Source organism: Protopterus annectens, chromosome 14.part0, assembly GCF_019279795.1.
Source record: "Protopterus annectens isolate FY-2018-M chromosome 14.part0, PAN1.0, whole genome shotgun sequence".
NCBI lineage: Eukaryota > Metazoa > Chordata > Ceratodontiformes > Protopteridae > Protopterus > Protopterus annectens.
In genome coordinates this window covers 965,179,465-965,204,604 of record NC_056748.1, presented here as the reverse complement: position 1 = coordinate 965,204,604, position 25,140 = coordinate 965,179,465, and the positions used below count along the sequence as shown (strand labels likewise).

The 25,140-nt window shown below is 37.4% G+C and overlaps 2 protein-coding genes across 4 annotated transcripts in view; one reads left to right on the top strand and one right to left on the bottom strand.

Moving 5' to 3' along the window:
- The window catches only part of RASSF4 (Ras association domain family member 4), a 1,767,318-nt gene that overhangs the window by 168,185 nt on the left and 1,573,993 nt on the right, over window positions 1-25,140 (top strand). The gene's annotated exons all lie outside the window — the stretch shown is intronic.
- On the bottom strand, window positions 5,411-23,790 carry LOC122789367 (C-X-C motif chemokine 3-like). The gene is made up of 4 exons (XM_044056760.1): window positions 23,609-23,790; window positions 23,375-23,501; window positions 17,303-17,383; window positions 5,411-8,434 (listed from the first exon to the last, which is right to left on the bottom strand). The coding sequence occupies exons 1-4, from the start codon at window positions 23,673-23,675 to the stop codon at window positions 8,221-8,223; spliced, it is 489 nt and encodes a 162-aa protein (XP_043912695.1). The 5' UTR covers window positions 23,676-23,790; the 3' UTR covers window positions 5,411-8,220.

The window sequence follows — 25,140 nt, the reverse complement described above, 5'->3', positions numbered from 1 at the left end:
GTTGCATATTAAAAATGGTGTTGGTTATATGTAAAGAAATTAGAGAGAAAAAGAATGAGAGGGTAGTAAGATGGGCAAAGTTACATGAAAGAAGAATTTTGCAGGAGAGTTGCTTAAACAGATTAAATCAAAACAACAGCTGTAGGCAAGTGTAAAAATGAACACTAGACTATAACCTTAAGAGTCTAATTTGCAATAGTGTATTAAGGTACAGTCTGCAAGGATGATACACATGTGATGAACCAATTTCACGTAATAACAAATGAATGAAACACAGCAAAATCTAGACATAAGTGACATTGACTAAGCTCTAAAGAAACCACCTATTAAAATAGCAATCGAATGAGTAGGTATTATGCAATGATGTGTAACAAGATTAGCAACCACTGACTCTTATCTTATCAGTTAGAAGAAGAATGCTTCATGCGCATCAGAAGGGAGGAACAGTATATAAGCTATCCATTTATTTTCTTTTCTTAATGTTTGCCTTATTTTTATTTTAGCTCTATTATGATGAAATAAAGCAGAGTGCATGTTGGTAACCACCACTCAAATGGAATTATTAATTAACAAGAGGGGTGAGTGAGCTGAAGTGGTCCTACGACTGTTATCTGCACTAAAATATGGTGAACAATCTTTCAATAGGCACTGAGGATATTTGTATCAGGTTACAAAGAGTAAGAGAAGCTCGTATTGGGCTCTATATGTGGGATGTGGTATTAATAGGTTTAGCAATGGTATCAGGCTGTTGGGGATTAGTATGCTACATAGAGCAAAATAAGTACAGTGTACCAATACGAGTGAAAAGGGAGAGCTGCAAGGTATATTTAAAGATAAATAAAGAAAAATGCTCGATGCATTGAAGTATGAGCATTAGCAGTGCCTCTAACAAAGCAGTAGTTGTTTGAGTAAGGCATTTACAATACGGCTACAAGAAGGAGCAAGCTCAGCATTCAGCCTTTTGTTATTATATTTGGTGGAGCTCTAATGGTGATACCCATGAGATACGTTTGGCCAAAACAAAAGGGCCAGTAGCTTCATAACATGAAAAGCACAATATAGAAGGACAATAAGGTACTGCTACTTACATAACATAAAATACTGATCATCAGTAGGATTGTATAGACCCACTGACCACTTACTTAAATAAAATAGAATGCAACATAATAACCATGGGACAGGACCCACATATAACAGCTAGTAATTAAGGAAAATACTAGCCTCATAAAAATTAGATAGGCAATCATTTGCAACCCTTTAATCATGCAAGCCAATTTCCAAAACAAAGATAGCCTTCTTTTTAAGTATCATACAAGATGGCTAATGCCTCAGTATCTCCATCAAATGTGATATAGTTGCTACGTTTAGTGTAGATAGGGTCATCCACAACTTGGAATTTAATGAAAACTAGCACATTATTGTGCAAGACCCAGATTATCCATCTGAATATTAAAAAAAAATTGCTGACATAAAAATTATCTTACATCATTAATGAAGAATATACACTGCAAGGAATGCAACATAAAAGCACATAAAATTTCCATGTTCCTTACTTATAGCTAAATATGTACATTATCAAGACTCAGTGGTGTGTGCACCAGCAAAGCCTTCACATGTAACAGACTGGAAAAATATTAATAAATCACTATTTAGGCCTGGAACACATGCTACCCCAGAATGCTGGCTAATGCTTCAGATTCTTGATTTGATGCTGGTCTGTTAGTGGTGCACTACGCTGCTGAAATCTATAGCTGGTAAAATGTATTTTAACAGTGCTTTTCTCCAAAGCCCTTATCTGGATTTCTAATCTGTCATTTAACATTGCTCAGGGAATCATTGAAACTGTTAAGTTGACAATTTGCCCTATAAATCAGGATGTCCCTGTTAAATCAGGACACTGTAATGCCTTGATAAACACTTACACGAATGCGTGCTATCCCAAACAGAAACAAGACCCTATCCTCCAAAAAATGGAAGCCAATCTGGTGGTCCCCTGCCATAAACAAACTCTACAACAAAAGAAAGAAACTGTTGCAAAAGAGAGTAAAATCCCATGAGTGGAGGAGCTCCATGGTCAGCCTCAGTAAGAAGGTGAGATCCCTTATAAGATCCTCCTACTCCAAAGCTAGCTACAAAAACAAAATTGTCACTGATTCTAAGGGCAACCACAAAGCATTCTATAGCTATGTCAAGAATCTCAATGGCAACACCCAGATCTGCTCTGAGTTACAGCACAATGGCAGGAAAATTACAGAACCAATTGATATTGCCAACATCCTGGCAGATAGGTTCAGTGCTAACTTTACCCCCCTCTCACCCCCTAAAGGGCCCATATCTATACAGGAAGAATGCAGAGTCCCTGTAATTACATCTATGCAGGTAAAAGCTGCACTGTCTAAAGCCAAAAAAACAGCATCCATGGGACTGGAAAATATCCCAGGCTGCATTTTACACAAACTTCAGAACAAACTGGCTACCCACCTAAGCACCATGTTCAATCTCACATCAGGCTTTGTGCCCGCTGAATGGTGCACAGCAAGTTATCCCACTCCATAAAGGAGGAGCCACCACTGATCCTGGGAATTATCGCCCTATTAGCCCTGATGGGCCTGGTCTGCAAGGCCTTGGAACTCATAAACAAAGACATTGGTAACCTCCAAACTCTGGACCCCACCCAGTTTGGGTTTGTGAAAGGCAGATCATGCCTTCTGAACCTGATCGACTTCTTTGAGGCAGTCACCAAAGCCGTAGACGAGGGTAAGGTGGTTCACACAGCCTAGCTTGATCTTGCTAAGGCTTTTGACACCATCCCCCATTCTGGAATTATAGCTAAACTCACTAAACTAGGTAAAAATCCCTATGTCACAAGATGGGTTGCCAACCCACTAACAGAACCCACACTGTAAAAGTTGCAGACTCCAAATCTGACTTCAAACCAGTGACAAGTGAAGTACCACAGGGTTCAGTTATGGGACCTCTCCCTGTTTGGTATCTACTTCTCTGAAGTACAGGCTAACACAAAAGGTCTCTGGCTAATGAAGTTCACAGATGACTGCAAACTAGGAGCCATAGTTGAGTCCCCAAATGATGTGGACATCCTACAGAAGGGCCTCACTGAGACAGATGCCTGGTGTCAGAGGCATGGCCTCAAGCACAATGCCAAAAAGTGCATTGTCATCCCCTTTGGTAAAAACTCTGCATCCATGAACTACCACATAACCGGCAGTCTACTTAATGCCGAATGTATGATAAGAGACCTTGGGACCTAGGTGGACATTAGTCTCTCCTTTGATAATCACATCGCCACAGTAGTCAGGAAATCCTTCTATGTGGCACACCTCATCACAAAAGGGTTTTCATCCAGGAAAAAAGAGGTCATTGTTCTCCTCTACTTAGCACTGATTAGACCCATTATAGAGTACAATGCCCCTTTTGGAATGTACCTCACAAGACATCTGCAGCAGCTGGAAAGGCCACAGAAGTACCTCACAAAGAGGATTACTGGCCTTAAACAGATGCCCTACACTGACTGTCTCAAAAAAACTCCAGCTTTACTCCATAGTATATCACCTACTCCGAGGAGATCTCTGCCTAACATATAAAGCTATGTTATACCCAGACCTGTTGAACATGCTACACCTAAAGAAATCCCAATCTCTCTGAGCTACATGCTCTAGGGACCTCAACCTTGTCACCACAATAAACAGGACATGCTGGAGGGATAGATTCCTGTCCCAGAGACTTCCTATACTCTGGAACAAGCTACCTATGTATGTCAAGCAAAGTTCTTCATTAGCACTCTTCAAGAAAAATCTTGATGAGTGGATGGGAAATAGGAAATACATCCTGAGGATCTCTTCTGTGGCTCTGCTCAACAGGGGCACAGGAAATTAACTTTCTTGGGTGGCGTAAGCCAGGGAATCTTGTTGGCTAAGCTTACTTAGGCCCTTGGGCCGATAGCCTGCTACCTACCTATGAACCTATGAGACTTCATAGTCTTCCCAATATCTGTACTTAAAAAGTACATTTCTGGCTTACAAGATGTATAGCTTGTGCATTTTCTGCCTTTCATGTAATTTTGCCTTAAATCTGCATCATGCATTCTTGGACTCTGCAATAATTTTAGACTGCAGTAACTCCCTAGGAAGGCTGTTTCAATAAATTACCATCCTTTCAATGAAATAATACTACCTTATGTTTACCTAAGCCTTCCACTGTCCCTTACATTCATCACTATGCTGGTACTATCCTTGACTTAAGCCTGTGCTCCCACATATTGATATTCTGTTTGACATAAGCTGCTCTTACATTGCACTGATAGTTTTTCTAATATCTGTACAATGCTACACACTGTACCTTTAATGTTCCTTATTTAATTGTGCATACCATAACAGCAGACTTGCTCTTTGCTATGTTTTCATTATCTTAATTCTTATTCATAAACTTTGTTGAGTGTGTGTGGTAGCATTGTAGTGCTTTATAACTACAAAAGATATTTTGTTGCTTTCATAGGCTGATTGTATTCTTTTATATTTTTTTTCTTTGCTAAAACATCTTCTATGTTCAATTTACTTGAGTCACTTCCCTGAATATTTATTTATTTGTATGTTTGTTTGTTTGTTTATTTATTTATTTCTGTTGCATGTGTTTATATGCTAATCCTACAAGGCTTCTGTCCTACTTTCTGGAGAGATCCAGGGTAGCCTTTTCAGACATTGGGGTGGTAGGATTTAAACAATACACCATCAAAATTCATACGCCCTTTTTATTTATAATTTGATAACCAGATAAGCACACTAGATACGTGTACCTTTTCGGCGGTAACCCCGAAGCCCTGTCTGGTTAACTGACTTGCTCTTCTTTCTCTTCTTTCTGACACGTGCCATTCAGTATTTAACATCCACCGAAGCTATCATCAGCTCAGACAGCTAGAATGTTGGTTTAATGTGTTATCTGAAGCCTTGAGTAATTTAAGAACTGTACATTTCTATAAAAATGCTTCCATATTGTGAATATCATTCATTCATTCATTCATTCATTTTGTTCTTTAATCCTTATAAGCTGTATCTTATAGTAATCGATTTTTATGTAATGTACCAATATATAGTGGAGCTTTTCTCCTCGGGCCTCTGCTGAAAATGGACATGTATCCAGCCAGACTAGCCCGGTCAACAAATGTAAAATAAAAATAAAAATAAATTGAGATTGCATTACCACATAATTCTGCATTGCAGTCTCAGTATATTGGGAGAACTTAGCCATGTCCTTCTTTGCCTAGCAGGCTTTGTCTGATAAAGAACGCTTACATACATAATCCTGTAAATAGAATAATGCACGCCATTTTGTAAATTCAGAGCTGAACTCTAATGCATTTAACTATATGTAAAAGTAAAACACCATTGTCTTTCTCTTTAATTCGCTATTCTTTTTTTAATATTTTAGATGTCTTTTCTGCAGCAGAGAAAAGACATATTGATTCAACTGTCAAATAATGCTTCAGACGTAATTTTTTAATACAAATGCACACAATGAAAACAATTTTAAAATGCATGTTTACAGTAGTTTGATCCATCTTAGAAAATATAGCAAAAATTTTATTTTACATTCATTTATATTTCTGAAAATCCATTGTTCATACTTAACAAAATAACATTTATTTTAAACAACTGAGAACACGTGAGACAAGTATATTTCAGAGCTATTACAATTACATTGTTTTCAGTAACAACTGTTTAACTGATGTGCTTTACATTGCAATAAATTTTAAATAACAACACAGTTTCTACAATGGCATAATTCATGGTCAGTGAAAAAGAGGGATGGAGTGAGGCAAAAGGTTTAAAATGTAACTCGGTAACTATATTTTGCCATATCCAAGGCAGACAAATTTATATGACTTCCAATATGCAAGATGAAAAGCATTTTAGGTCAGATTTTTATCCTAAGAAATAATGCAATGAAACTAAAACCATGAGTACAGACTGACAAAAATTGAAATGTCACAGATGAAAATAAAAAAGATTTTGCAGGGGCTCAAGCCTCCATGCTGTCTCTGTGTGGCAGGATTTAAATGTACTAACTTCACTGTCTTTTAACCATGAAGAAAAGGCAAACACTCTAGAAGAAAAAGATATATTCCTGCACCTCCTCCGTAGCACTTACTCCAGTAGAAACAGAAACAGAAATACGTCCAGAGTTTAAAATATTAACACTTTCTTTTGTGAAGAACATTGTCTATCATCAGAAACAGCTCAAAGGACAAACAACAGAAAATGAAATGCATACAACATAATTTATAGAAAATCTCATGAATCCAGCTTTGATTATGGTGGTTTTGATAAAACTGGATTTGAGATAGGGATCTGTTCCTGTTTAACTTTGCTAAAGACATAACAACCTGCTGCTGATTGAAAATGACTGACAAATATTGAATTCACTAAAGCAGGCCGACAGACTTTCATGCAGATTTTCCTTTCTCACCTATTGGCTTCTCTCCCTGTTTGAATCCTACCACTTATAAGGAGGTATTCCAGATTTATTGTTTACTATCTTTTTCATTAAGTGCCAGCTCATTTTATTCCTGAGCCTGTTGCCATTTATTATTCCTTGTAGCCTTTTTGCTTTTCTCTGTCCTTGTCATTACCCTTCCCAGTACTTTCCCTACCTTTCAAGCTCCTGAGAATTGATATATCATTACAATCCTTTTCAGCTTTGCTTTGCATTTTAAACTGTTCCATCCATTAGATTCCTTCTGTAATTACCTGAAGTATTAAATGGCTTTGTTAAGATGCAGTTTTCAGAAAGTGTTGAAAATGAGTCAGCATATCACAATACTACAGTAGCAGAATGCCTTACCAAGAGCTCCCAACTATGCATTCTGGGCTTCTTAGCATTTTCTTAATTTTGGCTACCATATTTGTAAACTTACTGAAGTGGCTTGGTTTGCCTGAGATGACACTCCAAGGCACTCTTACTACAACAACTAACCTGCTGCCTTTCCCCTTTGTCTGCATCTTCCCATCCAACAGTCTCTTTTAATTCTAAATGTTTGGAAGTATGCAGTGTTTCACTTTTCTGCAGTAAGTCTCACTGCTAATTCTCAATCAGTTCCATCTACCTATATTTTCAAGACATCTTGAAGTTCTTGCATTCTTTTCCACTACCTACTGTGATTTACATTACAGACACTGATTGTGCAAGGCTGCTGTGCACCCAGCAGTGTAAACATTGGCTCTAGGTGATTGTCACTGTTGAAATGTCGCCCAACCCCATGTGCAAAAATGGGAGAAAGGGGTCTGGATGGATGGATAGATAGATATCTTATATTAATGGTATGCAAGGTCTGTTGGGCAGCATTTTCCCTTTTCTAAGCCTGTTCATTTCTGCGCATGGGATTTTGTTGCAATAGTGTGATGTAGAACAAGATCTATGTTGAAAATAAGGAATTAGTGTTTTCTAGCTTGTTTTGCTTTCTACAAGCAGGATAATTGGATATTTATATTATTTTGCAAGGAGATCTGCCCTACTGACAGCAGTACTGGTGTTCTCCATACAAGGTGATCATGATGTAATAGAGCACAGCACCGGTAGTAACTTTAACAAATATAGCTCATTTGAAGGTTTCATCTGCTTTTATAATTACAGCTACATTTTCAACTCCTCCTTAAAGACCCGGTTTGGAAAACAAGGTCAACATTCAACCCTCCAGCACTGCACTGATACTGGGGGTGTACAGACAAGGACTATAATTGAATGGCAGTACATTTCTAACATTTCAGGAATCTGCTGAAAAATATTACAGATATAGCAGAACTTGAATTTGTAGGTGACTGAAGCATTTAAACAAATTATTATTATCTTCGGGCTTTAATAGTGGCATAGGCCTTTTCTATCACTATAAATCATACCAGACTTGATATGCTAATGTTTAATTACTTAGTCTGAGGCATAGATTGCAAATCCTGCTGCAGACAGAACTGAGAGTCTTTGTAAAGTTGAGAGGAAAGCACATTTTTCAAATTTTCCTTCTTACTAAACAATTTGATGAATCATGTAACTTTTTGATCAGTAAACATGAAAATTTGCTGAGTTATTGGCTGACCTCCAGACCCAGAAAGGGTTTGATTCATAACTTAGCATAGTGTTTGTGATATTTTGGTAGCATGAGTAACCAAATGCTGAATTCTATGATGACAGGCGTTTCTTCTTTTACATGTTTTATTACCTGATAGGCGTTTCTGATTGCCATCTTGTAGTAATAAGATGATCTTGAGCAGTCTTTGTTGTATTGCTTGACTCAACAAATTTTTCACTTCTTGTAATGCCGGGCCTCAGTAATATTGATTTCCTCATATGTGCTTGCTTTTTTGTCTTTGTGCTCCTCTTTCGAAATTTTCTGATACATTTTTGAGTTCCATCTGAGTCTCTGACCATTCTGAAAGAAACAGAAAATTTATTTAAAAATGAGTCATTCAGACATGCACCAGTGATGTTTTTATTTATTTTACTTTTACCCTTCCATAATCCCAACTACAAAAATAAATGTAAACATATAATAACTGATAGTAAATACTGTCCTTTTAAACTATAACAGAATATGTCTTTGCACTCTTCCAGCATCAAATAACCTATCATAGACAGAAGCAGGAAAATGACTATTTCCCTCAGGTTCGAATTTGTTCATTCTTTTAAAATATTTGTGCCTTTTTGGCCGCAGTGTCTTAAAGTATTAGGGATTGAAAAGTCCTGATGGTCTAAAGAAACAAAGGAAAAGCTTAGTGCTAACAAGAGGAGCAGCTCTGTTCTGCTCCTTGGTTGGAACAGCACTGCAGTAGGGCACATGACTAATGTGATACACATCACGATGAAGGCAGGCTAGATTGTCTGCTCACACGTAAAATGCAGCAGTATGTATCTGTATGTGCCACTCATGTGGCAGAAGAACAAAGCATAGCAACCACCAGACAGATTACTGTGGCTGTGCACAGCAACCCTCGCCATCATATAAATTGGGGGAAATGGGGTAGATGGGAAAGTATGAAAGGGAAGACTATCATGCAGGGAAAACACTCAAGGGTAACCATAATGTATGAAAGGTGAGGAAAGGAAGAGTCATTTTTTTCAGGGAAGCATTTTCTATGTACAAAAAAGAGGTTAAACATAGTAGGAGAAAATAATGAAAGAAGGCAGTGGATGGGCTAGAAGGAGAGTAGAAAGTAGCAAAGGCAGATAGAGAAATATAAAACACAGGCACAGAAAGAAATGCAGGGTGTTAGAGACACAAAAGGTGTGAAGCAGAGTGACTGGTCAAAAACATATGGGGAGGGATGCAAAACTGGTAATAGGGAAGGTTGGACAATGACCAAGGAATGAGGAATGACACAGAAGGGAGGGAAAATACAAAGATGGGAATAGGGTAAGCTACTGACATAGCTGAATGCCAGGCTGGTCCAGAGGGCAGCAAAACCGGCTGCCACTCACCTTGATGGACAATTTTATGAACTTGTTAATCCTTTGACCTGATGAGCAGGTCCTGCAGGTCATGTGACTCTAGTCACATCAGAAGCCACTCTGCATTGCTAAGGCAGGTGTCCAGTTGCTTTTGCATGTCTGTAGACAACAGCACCTGTAACTGATGCCACAAGAGTAGGGCAGATCCCTCCAGACTATTTTCAGAAGACTCTGCTGTGTGTTCAAAATGTACCTACAAATTCCCTCTGTATCTGTGGATGTGGGTGGTCCTTCCCACTGCAGTACTGCAGAGAGTATCACTGTGTCATCTGGCTGTCCCATTTTCATGTTGCCATCACTCTCAGCCACAGGTGTCTTGCTGATATTTTTGTCCTGTTTTGCCTTGTTGTGCAGTACCCATCACCAATGACAGCTATGAAAGCACATGGCACGTTGTCTGCCCACAGACATAAGCCCCCATAACCTCCATTATTACCAAAGGAGAACTGATTTTCTTTCAATTGATTTTCAAACACATTTAACATCACATTCTGTCCTGGAGCTCACTAAAAGTATTTTGAACAGCTTCATTGGTTTTACCTTGTCCATGTGTCTGAATCCCCTCCGATTCTAGGGGTCTTAACAACTGTGAATCCATAAATCTCAGGGTTGGTTGGATAAGAGGGAGACCAAGCTCATTATGTCCCATTGGAAACAAGAGTATATATTTAACAGTCAGTATAGTCGTAACATTGTTCACTATACTTGTTTTTGGATGATTTGTTCCTGATTTGGAAAGGTACAGAGGACAGTTTGAGAGATTTTATTTTATACATCAATGAAACTGTGGAATTTCTTAAATTTTCACATGAATTTAACAGGGACAGAATTGCATATTTAGATGTTGATTTGACTATTGATTATACCCAAATGGGATTTGTGACCAAAATTCACAGAAAGTCAACTTTTTCTAACTCATACCTGGATTATGGGAGCTGCCATCCAGAGCATCAAAAGAAGGGAGTGGTGAAAGGGCAGCTGATACGAGCAGCCAGGACAGTTAGTTCTGATGTTGACTTTCTAGCTGTGTTGGAATTTATCACCCATATGTTCAAACGGAGGGGATATCCTGACAGGTTATTAGAGGACCTCACTAAAGAGGTTATTCACAAACGAAGTCAGTGGCTTTATAGACCAATTTTGGGTCACGAGTTCACCAGGGGTGTTAGATGTACAAAGGAAGGTGGTCAGTACAATTCATCGCTGGTGTTAACATACAATGGGATGGCTTATTCCATTATTGGGGTGATAAATGACAATTGGGATATTCTGCAGTTTGATGCCAGTGTAGGTTCAAAGGTAGGTTGTTGTTGTTTGTCTTTCGGCTTTTCCCGGTTAGGGGTCACCACAGCGGAACTCCGGTCGCCTAATGATTGGCAGTAGATTTTCATGAACGCCGAGGTGCCAGCTCGACGTCCAACCTTCAACGAAGACATGCCCATTTACGCATGTCTTTTGAACGCCACCCATCCACGGGGAGGACATGCAGACTCCACACAGAAGGCACTCCCCGCACTCCAGCCGAGAACTGAATGGGAGAACCTCTTGCTGTGAGGCAACAATGCTACCACTGCACCACCATGGATTGTAAGAACCCTAAATATGTGTTCAGGAGAAAAATGTATCAAGAACATTTTGTAGGGAATAAGACCTACTTTTAAGACAAATAGAAAAGTGGGGAACTTTAAATGTAATTCTTGTTCTTTTTGTCACTATTTAATGGAAACTGAGGATCATTTTAGGGTCAATGGTCAAACACTGAACATTAGAGGCCATTATAATTGTAACAGCAAAAGAGTTATATACATGGCAAAGTGTCTAGAATGTCCCATTTTCTACCTAGGGAAAACTTGTAGGAAATTAAAAACAAGAATGGGGGAACATTTAGGGGACATTAGACACTGTAGGTTAACAAGTGCCTTATTTAGGCACATAAATGAAAACCAACACATCATTTCAAATTTTTGGTTTTACAGCAGTTAATGGAAGATGTGAAAGGGGGTATTTTAGATTTACATTTAGATTTAATGGAATTGAGATGGCAATTGTTTATGAACACCTCTTGATATCCAGGCATACATAAGACTATTAGTATTGCCAGTGTTTTAAAACTTGATCAAATTTCAGGATAGTTTTAAGAGGTAAAAGTTAAGACAAATATTTATGTATAACTATGTAGTGATGGAGTTTAGTTTAATATGGTGTGTTCAAATTGATTTGAAATGGTTTTAAATGTGTTTTTCGTAACTGTTTTTTAACATGAGTACAATTTTGTGAGTCTTGCTTTAAATTTTAATGATTGTACAAATTGATTAATTCAAAGGGGTATTTAATTTGGTTGGGTGACTGTGATGTTTCTTTGTTCTGAGGAAGTCTCTGTAGTGGAGAGGAAAGTGCTTAACATTTTGTCAATAAATGTTGGTGTCCTTTTGGATTGTTCACATCCTTCTGCTTTTATTCTGTGATTTACTACTTTTTAGTGGAGCATTGTGGAGATAGAATTCTCTTTTGATTTTGGAATGTCCTACAACAAGTAGATAGAGACACAGATTATAGTGACATGGAACAGATGATGCTACTAAGGGTGCTTGTGGCAAGTACTGCCATCAAGGTGCCTCTGTGCAAAGCCATATCAGGATGAGGTAAAAGACGTGGCTGCCTTGGATGTAAGCTACTGGGTGGGGGTGGGAGAGGAACGCAATCACCACAGCTGAAGAGATGCTAATCTGTCTGTGCAAGTACTGGATAGTGTATGTTGTCATGTAAGCAATCAATGCTGTGATCATAGTTGCTTAAACGACAGTCAGTAAGAGCAGAAAATCAGTTTTTGGCATTGCAAGTCTACAAGTACTACTGAAAATGATTCCAATACTGCTTACATACTTGTAAGTCAAGAAATGATCAGAAACTATTCAATGTTAACAATTGTGCTCTTATCTATGTGCATGCATGCGTGTGTGTGTGTGTGTGTGTGTGTGTGTGTGTGTGTGTGTGTGTGTGTGTGTGTGTGTGTGTGTGTGTGTGCGTGTGGGTGTGTTAGGAACTCATAACTCTTTCCTACAGTCAGTAATAGGTGTAACAAAAACTATTCTGTATATACATAACAACTGAAACCCCTTTTATATCTTCAAGCCATTTCTTTTTTTCCTTTGCTCATCAACATTGCAGAAGACGGGAATGCCAAATGAACTAGTTACACCTGTGCCTTCATGAGGCACATTGCAAATTGCCACCAGGTCTGCTTCCAATGGCTATGCCTTCTGTGACTGTGGGAAGGTAGAAATGTAGGGAAGTTGGCAACAGAGTATCTCAAGTCAGACTAAGTAGGCCTGCCATTTCCAGTCATTTCCAGTGTACACACTGATTTGCAAATAGTTCTACCCCATACTTGTCACCTGTGGACACACAGCCTACCATCTCTGCTCATGAATGATGACAACTTCATAGGCAATGATGCCTCCCAGGATCAGCACACTGTCCCAATCCTGGTGTGACCCTTCCCTTTTGTGTTATTGCTCAAGCCTTGTTCATTGTTCAGCCTTCCCTCATCATTACTTGTCCACCCTCTTCTTATATGTGTTCATCTACTACCCATTCCACCCCACCCTTTAATTATTCACTACCTCTGTCTGTGTTCTGTTTATGTGTCTGCACCTGCTTCTTCCTGTATCCCACCTGAAGACATACATCACTGCCTTTCCTTTCTACTCCTATATTTTAATAATATCTCACAACCGCTCCCACCACCATCGGTTCCTTACTACTCACCAGTGTGCCCTCCCTTACTACTTTCTCATCAACCACTTTTACCCCCATCCATGTGAGGAACAGGTTGGGAACTTTGGTGTGCACACCTGCATTAATTTTCCTTTTGTTCTCTACACTGTGGTGTGCTGCCATACTCGTGTCAAGTGACATGGTCTGCTTTTAGCAGCTGTGACATCATGCAGAGGTGTGCATTACACATGAACTGCTTTAGTATTATGTCAGCTTTGTCCATCCATCCATCCACAACCCCCTTTTTCCCCAGCTTTATATATGGGGTTGGGGTATCACATCAACAGGGACCAGAATCTAAAATCAATGCTCATACCACTGGGTAGCAAGTTCTACCAAAGCTGCTCTTCTGTACCCAAAACATATACTCACACCTATGGCCAATTTACAGTGCTTAATCCACCTATTGAATGTCATTGAAATGTGAGAGAAAACCAGAGAATCCAGCAATGAAATGTAGACTTCACATAGAAATTTACCCAAACCAAGACTTGAACCAATGAACCTTTTGCTTTGAGGTGACAATGCTACCTGATGTGCCACTGTGCAGCATGTGATGTCAGCTTACGAGAACAGAATGTTTAAGTTATCTTCAATGGTTTACTTTGGTTCTGTGTTGTGGCACTGCTTATGCCATTTGAAGAGGTTGTAAAGTTTTTAGACTTTTGTTTGTGAACTTCATGTCCCGTTCTGAGCAACAGCAGGTTCATTTCAGTTGAAGGTTTAGAGAGAATAACCTTTGTTCTGCATATGGTCAACTGAATTTGTCAGTTAGGTTTTTTTATTATTTTATAACTGTTTGAAATTAATTTCAGCCTATCAGAATGCAGGGATCAGGATATTTAAATCCTGCTATCATATAACAGTGTTCATTAATGTACTGCAGTGCTGTATAAATCTCAAACTTAGCTGTACAATGGCGGGGCTGGATGAGTTACCTCATGTAGTATTAATAATATCACCCACCTGACTCTTGCATACATCTGTGTAGAGAACAACAGTTATGGGAGATTATACATTCAGCTTAGACATGAAGTTATTCCAGTGCAAATGTTTTGATAACTGTTATGCAGTTTACATAATGGGAGTATCACAATTGTGTTAGGTAGGGCAAGACGTGTGCTAACTTTTGTTGCTTTTGTATGAGCCGTTTCAAATATATGCACATTGGAATAATGTAGTATGTTAAAGGACAACCTCCTTTTGAACTTCCTTTAAAAATGTTTTGCCTTCATGGTGATCTTGAATCAAAAGATTAACCATGTATTTTTCTTTTGGGGAGGGGGCTGCTTCATCCAACCAAATATAAAAAAATGCTTTTTGAAAACTGATTGAAAAATATTGGATAGTTCAAAAGTAAGAACTACTTTATGAAAAAATTGACTTTTCATAACCAGTGAAGACAGTTACATTTTAACTTCGGAAATTCTAATAGATATTTTCACAGTGGCCACTGAATCGGTTACTTTGACCAAGTTTGATTATTTTTAGCTAAGCTATTTAGGATGACTTTACTTGTGGAACTAACACAAGGGTGGCACTGATGACTAGGGTCTGGGGTCTGAGTAGTAAGCATGGCATTTGAGAGGACATGCTTTGTCTGGATAACAGTAATTTGGTTTACCAATTGGAGACCTCATAGGATCATAGGTGATCATATGGCATCTATATCACGTTATCAAAAGTTTACTTAATGGAATCAATAAAGGTCGAACTTTATTGATCGATTAAGTAAAACATTGAATAATGTAAAAAAAAAAAAAAAAAAAACTAAATGGCGTAGGCAGGGTGCAAGCACCCCTGCACCCCCCCACACCCCCTACTTAAATATACCAACAGTGAGACCGCACTACATTTAGGTAAATGAAAATCTCCCCTTTTGGAGATTTCTGTTTACTTGCACAATGTTCTTCACTTTCGATATTGTCTGGCCTACAATATCAGACTCAATATTGTCAGCTTACGACGACGTGAAGTAGACCTATCATATGCTAATGATGCCAGGAGGCCTTTTTAAGCCTTTGCATGCTTCCCAAATATGAGAATCAAACCCCATACTTTTGTAAGTTAAACACCTTAACCATTATGCCAACTCCCAACCGCATATAAGAGGGCAACATTTTTGCCACACAAAATTTCTATGGTATCTAGTTGACCATCTAAGTCCTTCCAGATTATAGACTGACTGTAGAATCCAGCTTTTCTGTAACCAGGAAGGAATTTCCTTCTCAAAATGTGCATGTGCTACACAGATATTTGCTGATAAATAATTGTAGCATTCATAATCTATGCATTGTACTACAGTTTTCTAAATACTCCCTCATTTCTGGACATGCCATTTTGAAGGTGTATATTGTTTTAACCTAACTCTGCCTACTGTGTGACCTGGAGCAAGTCAATTAACCAGGCATTGTTCCCAGGTAACCCCTGAAAAAGGATTACATGTGCAGTGGACCTACCTGGTTGACAAATGGGCATTATTATTATTATTATTATTATTATTATTATTATTATTATACAATGACTGGCCATTAACATTCAAAAACTTACATGATGATTGGTCAACCCAACTAGTGTGCCCATTGTAAACTCGAGTATATACCAAAAGAAAAATTCTGGTCGCCTGGACTTTCTTCTATTAATATATGCTACAGAGATTTCCAGTTATTTTATTTATTTAACATTTGTTATCCGGGAAAGTCTAACTTGGAACAAAGCCAATTTTCAGCAAAGGCCTGGGGAGAAACACTCCAGGCACATGTTTTTATAATGTGGGAGGAAACCCCCATGGACCCAGGGAGGATATGCTGACTCTACACAGAAGGCACTCCAACCAAGAATCAGAATGGAAAACCTCTTGCTGTGAGGCAACAATGCTACCACTGCACCACTGTGCCATCCAAGCTTTTTTGATTTAAAAATACAAGAAAAATTAGATACTTAATACATAACTAAAGAGACGTACCTGATTATCCTTGTATTTTCTCTGCCCTGTCTCACTCTCTTGTACATCTGAACTGTCCCCATTTCAATTTATTTATTTATTTTTTAAATTAAAAAAGAAAGTGATGGAACTCTTTCTTTCTGAAGAACTGATGTACTGTGTAAGCATGGGGACATAAGTCCCATATTCATGTGCAGTACATCAAAAAAGTCCCATGATACCAGGAAAAAAAGGAAGAACAGCATGCTGCCATTATACAAAGACATTATTTGAAAAGTAAGTAACTTTTTTTCTTAAATAATGTCATTGTATAATAGCAATAACCCATGGCTGGATATGGGTAATGCTGGATTGACCAATGGCTGGCTTTGTTTGTTCACTCAGGCTTTGCCCTCGTGACCAAACCACACCAGCTGTGGGTAAATCCAACATTATCTACACCCTGCCATGGGTTATTGCTATATTATCCATTTGTTTGTATTTCTTACATTATTTCAATTAAAAAATTATCACAGAAGTCTACCCATACACCATCTTTACCCTTACACATTCTGCATTTCCACAGTATATGTGACGTTTAGGAATAATGTTCCTTGGCAGTCAGAATATGTGTACAACAATCAAAAATAAGTCCATATGATCAAACTTTTTATAGGGCATCCAGGCCTGTCTATAAAACACTGGTTATAAAAATTAATTTGTGTATCCACTAGAGTGTAACTGTCTGGCTTTTCCCTGGAACATCAAATTGCTACCGCAATGGGGATTTCCTCTTTCCCTGCAATGATGTAGCCTTGGAGTTGGTGCAGTGGCTAAACTGAGGGGTGCAAGAAACTTGATCTCCTGCATTTGCATTCAGGAGCTTTCATTCACTTCTGGTTGAAGTTGTGTGAGGTAATCACAAATGAGTAACTGGGTTGTTAAAAACCATTTAAAATGATGTGTGTTGTGGAAGGATGGACTAGGTTTGTTTAGAATGATTGCAAGTGGGGGGATGCATGTATAAAAAGAATGTATATTTAGTGACAAGCTATGCAATAATCAGTGATTTAATGCACAGTTAAAACATACCTTCTCCAGCAGTTCAGAAGTCTCTGACCTTGCTTTTGTGATGGATTCAGACAAATAATTACATTCTTCTTTGCATTCAGCCTAAAGAAATTAAAACGCAATTAGATGGTTCTCGTCACAAAAAAAATCGTATTACCTTGCCAGCTACAAAAAAAGCCATGGAAACAGAGGAAAATGTTAGTATTTTATATACAAAACAAAAAGAGTATATTTGTTCCCTGGTTGTACAGTGTTCATTATTACCAAGAATGTTGCCCAAACTGTATTTCTGACTTTCACTGACTAGATTATTATACATAAAATTAATAGCTATGAGGTGATAAATTTCTATATATCCTTGTGTGACATTAGCTCTTCACAACAAAAGACTAATGTCCTAGTCTAGCCTAAAATTAAAAAAAAAAAGCAGTTATCCTGCTCATTTCTATCAGAACAACTTCTAGATTTCTCAAATTTAAAACCTTAGCAAAATGTAATATTCTGTACTGGAAATTGGGAAACCAGTTTCTTGGCAAAAGAATTTTAAATTGCTTCAGTCAGATTCAAGTTGCCATGTTTTAAATACAAGGATAAAACGGGAATGTTACCAGTTTAATTCAATAAATATAATTCAATAGATATAAACTAAGCAACAAAATTCAGTTCCCAAAGAAAGAAAAAAAGATGACTGTACATTTTACCTAAAAGCATTTTGACACTACTGTGCTATTACCTGGAAATATTTGTTTAAATTTTGATTGCTAAGTCCCTTCGGTTGACCCTAAATTGGTAGGTGGTGCACACCTAGAAGGTACAGGCCAGTGTAAACTTATTGGACTCTGTTACTGTACTAATGTTGTCCCAGAAAATGGTATTTGGTTCCTTCCTTAACAGAAGCTCAGTTTCAAATAGTACAGAGAGCATTAATATTGCCACATGCCACATGCCAAATTGGGATCAGTAGTCAGCTGAGACACCAAAAGTGGACGCAATAAGCTTGAGAAAGTCATAGTCCAGGTGTGAGTCATCACAGGTAAGGTGGAATGCTGTACATAGGGAGTACCATAAACTGCATCTAGCAGCTAAAAACTCTCTTAATGTCTATGCACTGAAAGTGACAGGCAAAGACAAAGACTTACACAGTTTAATAAAAACTTAATTCAAATACAGTAACCAGTGTGTAGCACAAACTTTCAAAACAAACAAGGACATGGACCTTATTCTCCAACCTTGTACATTAGAGAAAGAAGACCGCACACCAGATCTATTTTCTGCTGAACATTTATCTTTATTTATATAAATGTGTAGGCAGACTAATCAGAAAATAACCTTTTTGCCAAAACCATATTTATAATCCTTAAAAAGAAATGGTATGTTCATTAGGTGAATATAATTTAGTAAGTGTAGATTACAATTGATTAGAGAAAGAAGTTTCAGCACCAGTTCCATTTTCTGCTGAACATTTATCTTTATTTATGTATTGTTTGTTTATTAGATAAATGCGTAGGCAGACTAAGCAGAAAATAACCTTTTAACCAAAACTATATTTATAATCCTTGAAAAGAAACAGTATATTCATTAGATACAGTGGATATAAAAAGTATACACACCCCTGTTAAAATGCCAGGTTTTTGTGATATAAAAAAATGAGACCACAATAAATCATTTCAAAACTTTTCCCACCTTTAATGTGACTTATAACCTGTACAATTCCATTGAAAAACAAGCAAATCTGTTAGAGTAAAAAATATGAAAAATAAAAAACATACAATAAGTTGGTTGCATAAGCGTGCACAACTATAAACTAATACTTTGTTGAAGCACCTTTTAATTTAATTATAGCATTCAGTCTTCTTGGGTACACACCTGCCATCAATTAAAGAGATTCTGATTACCCCCAAATAAAGTTCAGTTGTCCTAGTAGGATTTTCCTGACATTTACTCAGTTGCCTGCTATAGCAAAAGCCATGGTTCGCAGAGAGTTTCAAAACATCAAAGGGATCTCATTGTTGAAAGGTATCTGTCAGGAGTAGGGTACAAAAACATTTCCACAGCATTGGATATACAATGGAACACAGTGAAGACAGTCATCAAAAAGTGGAGAAAATATGGGACAACAGTGACGGTGCAAAGATCTGGACGTCCCTCCAAAATTGATGACAAGACAAGATGAAAACTGGTCAGAGAGACTGCCAAGAGACCCACAGCAACACTAAAGGAGCTGCAGGAATTTATGGTAAGTACTGGTTGTATACTACATGTGAGAACAATCTCCCATATTTTCCATATGTTTGGACTATGGGGTAGGGTTGCAAGACAGAAGCCTTTTCTTGCACAGAAAAACATCCAGGCCCGGCTAAAATTTGCAAAACAATGCATCAACTCTCCCAAAACCATGTGGGAAAATGTGTTATGGTCTGATGAGTCCAAGGTTGAACTTTTCGGCAACAATTCCAAAAGGGAAGTTTGGCGCAAAAACAACAATCACCAAAAGAACACCATCCCCATGGTGAGTGGCAGTATCATGCTTTGGGGTTGCTTTTCTTCAGCTGGAACTGGGGATTTAGTCAAGGTGGAGGGAATTATGAACAGTTGCAAATACCAGTCACTTTTGTCCCAAAACCTTCAGGCGTCTGCTAGAAAGCTGAAGATGAAGAGGAAATTTACCTTTCAGCAAAACAATGACCCTAAGCATACATCCAAATCAACAAAAGAATGGCTTCAGCAGAAGAAAATTAAAGTTTTGGAATGGCCCTGCCAGAGCCCAGACATAAATCCAATAGGATATCTGTATGGTGACCTGAAAAGGGCTGTGCACAAGAGATGCCCTCATAATCTGACAGATTCAGATTGCTTTTGCAAGGAAGAGTGGGAAAATATTGCCAAGTCAATATGTGCCATGCTGATAGACTCCTACTCAAGAAGACTGAATGCTGTAATTAAATCAAAAGGTGCTTCAACAAAGCATTAGTTTAAGGGTGTGCACACTTATGCAACAGCATATTGTAATTTTTTTATTTTTTATATTTTTCCCCTAACAGATTTGTTTGTCTTTCAATTGAATTGTACAGGTTATTGGTTACATTAAAGGTGGGAAAAGTTTTGAAATGATTTATTGTGGTCACATTTTTTTATATCAAGGTTATTGGTTACATTAAAGGTGGGAAAAGTTTTGAAATGATTTATTGTGGTCACATTTTTTTATATCACAAAAGCCTGGCATTTTAACAGGGGTGTGTACACTTTTTATATCCAGTGTAAATATAAATCAGCAAGTGCAGGTTACAACTTACAAAATGCAAAAAAAAAAAAAAAACAGCGAGAGAACAAGAGAACATAAAAGATTACAGAACAATCACAAGCAGAAAAAAATACACCAGTTAGATGACTAATGACTAAAATAGCACATTACTGAAAATATAAAGAGAATTGTTTTTGTAAAAATCACATATAATCAACATTTATAGATTCAGCAATTGGTCTCTTCAGACTTATTAGTAATGAAACATAAATCAAATGTTTATTTAAGAGAACAACAGTAACTATCTGCTTACATAAATTCAAAGGTTAGTGAGCTGTAGAAAACGAAGAACCTGCTACATGGGTCGGTAGTCAGATTTGTGTGAAATACAGCAGCTGGACAGTGTTAATGTGCAAAAGTGTACTAGCAAAAATGTTATCAGTAGGTATGGAGAATGGACATTAAAAAAACAAATATTTCTTCAAAGAATCTAAGAAATTAGGTAGAATATGCTAGAGTAATTAAGGTGGGAAACTGTGTGGTGTAGGTCTGATTGGTAGTCCAGCAGAAGATCTCTAAGAGAGAAACAGAACAGGATGTGTGAAGCTTAGAGAAAGAAGGGAAGCAAAGTCATAGGACAGGACAGAAGAGGGAGAGGTGTGGCAGGAGAAGGAGAGGAAGAACCCAACAAAATTGTTGCAGACATACCTCTTAAGTATACCTCATTATGAGAAACATTTCTCCTTTGGGGTCTTAAAAAGTTCATGTTCCTGCAAGTTCCACATTGAAAGGGTCTGTCACACATTCAGTGTTAGAAATTTTTTTGACTGATATCCATGTTAAATAGAAATTAATCATATTAATTCATTTAAAGATCGTTTTTATAAGTAAAACCATCATATTTTGACCATCCTATGACCTTCCTATTTGAAGTTGTTAATGCGTATTTGTCTGCCTTCAGTGAAAGTTGGGCACCAGGCTTGCAACTCAACACCTTAAAAATCCACTACCAATCAATAGGGGACTGGTGATCTGCCGTGGCAACCCCTAACTGGAAAAAGCCGAAAGAAATGTTCCACATTTTGCCCATTTGTTCCACATTATAAGGGCTAGAGATCCTCATTTTGGAGAAGGAAAGTTGAGAACTATGGCATTGGTCCACAGTGACCATTAACAGCTGCCATGAAAAGTTAACTGAATAATGAGATGAGGTAGCCTTACATGCTGTACCTTCCTTTTAACAGTAAGTGTCAGTAGTTGTGTTCTGTAAAAGGTTTGGAAATGAGCTACTTATGTGATGGTGTGCAGTAGTTCTAAAACTTAAACTACATCTAGTCACCCAAGAAGTCTGAAGAGAGCTGCTGTAGAATCCTATAACCTTAGCAGTACATTACATACACTTAAGATTACTTAAAGCTAATAAGGGAAATAGAACAAAAAGGCTGTGGATTGTTCTGTAGTAAAGATGAAAGTTCCTTGGAACCCCTCCCCTCCATAACATTGGGTCACAGAGTCTTTATCGAAACTTTCAGATAGCAATCAGGCAGACAAATGGAGAAAACAGCAAAAGTGAGTAAGGAGTCTATTGCTAGGATTTATAAATCCCCAACATCAAGTTGTTCCTGCTATTACCTAGCTTTTTAAAGGATTATCATGGCCAGAAACAGAAAAATGTATATATTTTGCTGTTTTTGGTTTTGGATCTTGATAATTTATATAGTATTAACTGGAACTAACATCCATACATTAACTTAAAATAAAAGTATTATTTTATAAATCATTCTTTCTTGTCCAAAGTAGTCTTGTTGAAGCTGCCATATTGACTCAATTTTGTTTTGTTTTTGTTTTTTTTTGCACAAGACTCCTCCTTTCCTATATCCCTGCAATGTAAGGTTTTTCATTTTCATCTTTATGCTATTTTTCCCATTCATTTGGAATGGAAGTGCTCTAAATTTCTGATGGATGAGGTTGTGTATCTGACAATCTGAATTTTCCATGACAAGCCTTGTCATAATCAGAGATACTGCTCTGTTCTTATTAATTAATGGACCTGTTATGAGCTGATGGGAAATCAGAAAAGTACTGTAAAGGACAATATTGATATGACATGAATATAAAGTACATTCTCTTACTGACAAGCACCATGACACTGAATTCCAATCGTGCAGATTAAAAAAGTTGTGTTACTTTCAGCAACTGAAACTGGTGAATCAGGCAAATTCCTGTGAAAATATGCATGTGAGAATCTGGGAATAATTTTGTAACCATTTCATTTTACGGAGCCAAATCTATTGTAATGACTTTCACTAAAAAGCTGCAAACCATGAATTGACTAAAATAGTTTTTGAGATCAGTGCAGTGCACTATATAACATATGCTAACATAGTTGTCATTTTTATCCCACAATAGTTTTTGTACATAAATTGGAAAGTCAATGTGCAATAGCAGCTATTTACTGTAAAGCTGAACCAGCTGTGAACTAGCTGGATTTAGTGATGCAAAGGAAAGTGTCCATGTTAGAAGTTCTTTTCCTTGCAGATCAGTGAAATATGTTTTGTCCGATAGTAGAGTAGGGTTATTACATGCTTTTGTGATCTGTATGTTAGAGACAGTCGCCCCACAAAGCATGAAAAATGTATAATGTTATAAGCTAATTGACCTGATATTCTGTACTGTAATGTGTTCAGCTCTTACCTACAGTACTTACAAATGGGAAAACAACTGTTCAATATGCATCCTTAATAAAACAGAAAACAACAAACACCACACCTCATATACTTACCAGAGCACACGTCATGAAGATGAAATAATCAGAATTACTTATAAGTGACTTACTGTGTTGCAGTACTTACACAATCTCTGTTCTTGTGCAGTGAGGTCCTCTTTCTGTTACCACAAAGCTATTTATATTTTTCCAGGGGACAAACTTTGTTGACTTAACACACTTGCATCTTGTTGGAGCATATCCTGCGACAACATCTATATCCAAAAATGAAAGAGAGTAAGAGAGAGTGATAGATCAGAAGGAAGATATATGTCTCAGTAATACATCACTGGTAACTATAAACGAGTAAGATGTTTCCTACCTAAGTAATGGCATGTGGAGCACAGAATCAGTAGAAATACTGCTGCTGATTCCTTTAGGAACACCATCTCAAACAAGCTCTACTTCATAACCTTTTAGAAAAGCTGAGGCTCTTCTGATCATATACCCTTCAAGTTGATATCTTAGCACTTTCCGACAAGTGCAGGCAAAGCCTTGGATTGGTTGCATATTTATGTGATGCAGTTTTTATAGTTGTGGACACAATGTTTTTTTTTAACTGCAGTGTGACAGGAAAGAAGATCATGTGCATCAGTGCATAGTCCCTGGGAAATTCTTCTCAGTCATGTGTATATGAGGTTAGGCACTTTGTTGTATTTCCCTTTCTTTCTTTCTTTGATGCTAATTTTGTCTCCTTTTCTAAAAGGCAGTTGTTCACTTGTTCCAGTATGCCTAATATGGCAAAAAATAGAAAAGATGTAAGAAAGCCGTAATGGAAACAAACTGAAACAGTATTATTAAATTATATATATATTTCTAATACATGCCACTCTAAGCAGAATTCTGAATCTGGAATAGAAAAATAGTAGAACTTGTGTAAGCATTCCAAAACAAGAGTTCTGATCTATTTTAATACAGACTGTAATATAAAATATTGTGTCCTTTTCTAATTTAGTAAGATTTACACTGTCATTTTGTATTTGAAAACACTGTTATTATTTTCTCCCTGCTTTGTAGTCTCGGCCTCATAAAGGTTGGCTAGAGGTTGTGACATTGTGAGGTATTACCAGCTATGCCAGGTAAAGTAGGACAGTAAATGTATAACATGCCAGCACAGCTAGCTGGAATTTTGTAAAGAATTATATGTCATTTGTATATCAAACTTATTTGTACAGATGTTTGTGTTGAGAAATATATTTGTAAAGCTGCTTGTGTTAAAAATGTACCAACAGTGTGCCCTTTTGGTCAAAAAGAGAAATATACACGCATTATTGTAACAGTTTAAATGTATGTTTTAACAGAACATACTGGAAGAAAAGAGGTTAATCTCAAACTTTAAAAATAGTAAGAAATTAAATTACTGTGCCTAGACTATAAAGATGTTATCTCACAGTCTTGAAAGAAGCCAGAAATTAATTGTCTGTAAGAAGTATAGTTTATTAGCTCCTGTAGGAAGAGTGGAAGTGTTTTATGGTTTTATGACTTCCAGGAGCTGCAGTGGATCTTAACAAAGCTGTGTGTGTGTGTATTATTGACCCATAGTTGCTAAATCCTGGCAGTTTCTAGCAATGGGGGGTTTCATGGGAAGCAGAAGTGAGATGACCAGATGAATGTGATGTCATTCTGTAATCTAGAGCAAAAATAATGTTTTATTACTAGCTGAGACCGAAGTCTCAGAGCATTCTGTTCTGGAAACCTGACATAGAAGGATCACTCACCTACTTCATCTTGCCTTGCTGTAGTAAGTAACCTAACTAGGTAATAATGATTCTTTGGATTAGTCAGGAAAATATAGTGAGACTACAAAAGATAAGTGCTTATTTTCAACTGTTTTCTGCACTTCTGATTAAGTAA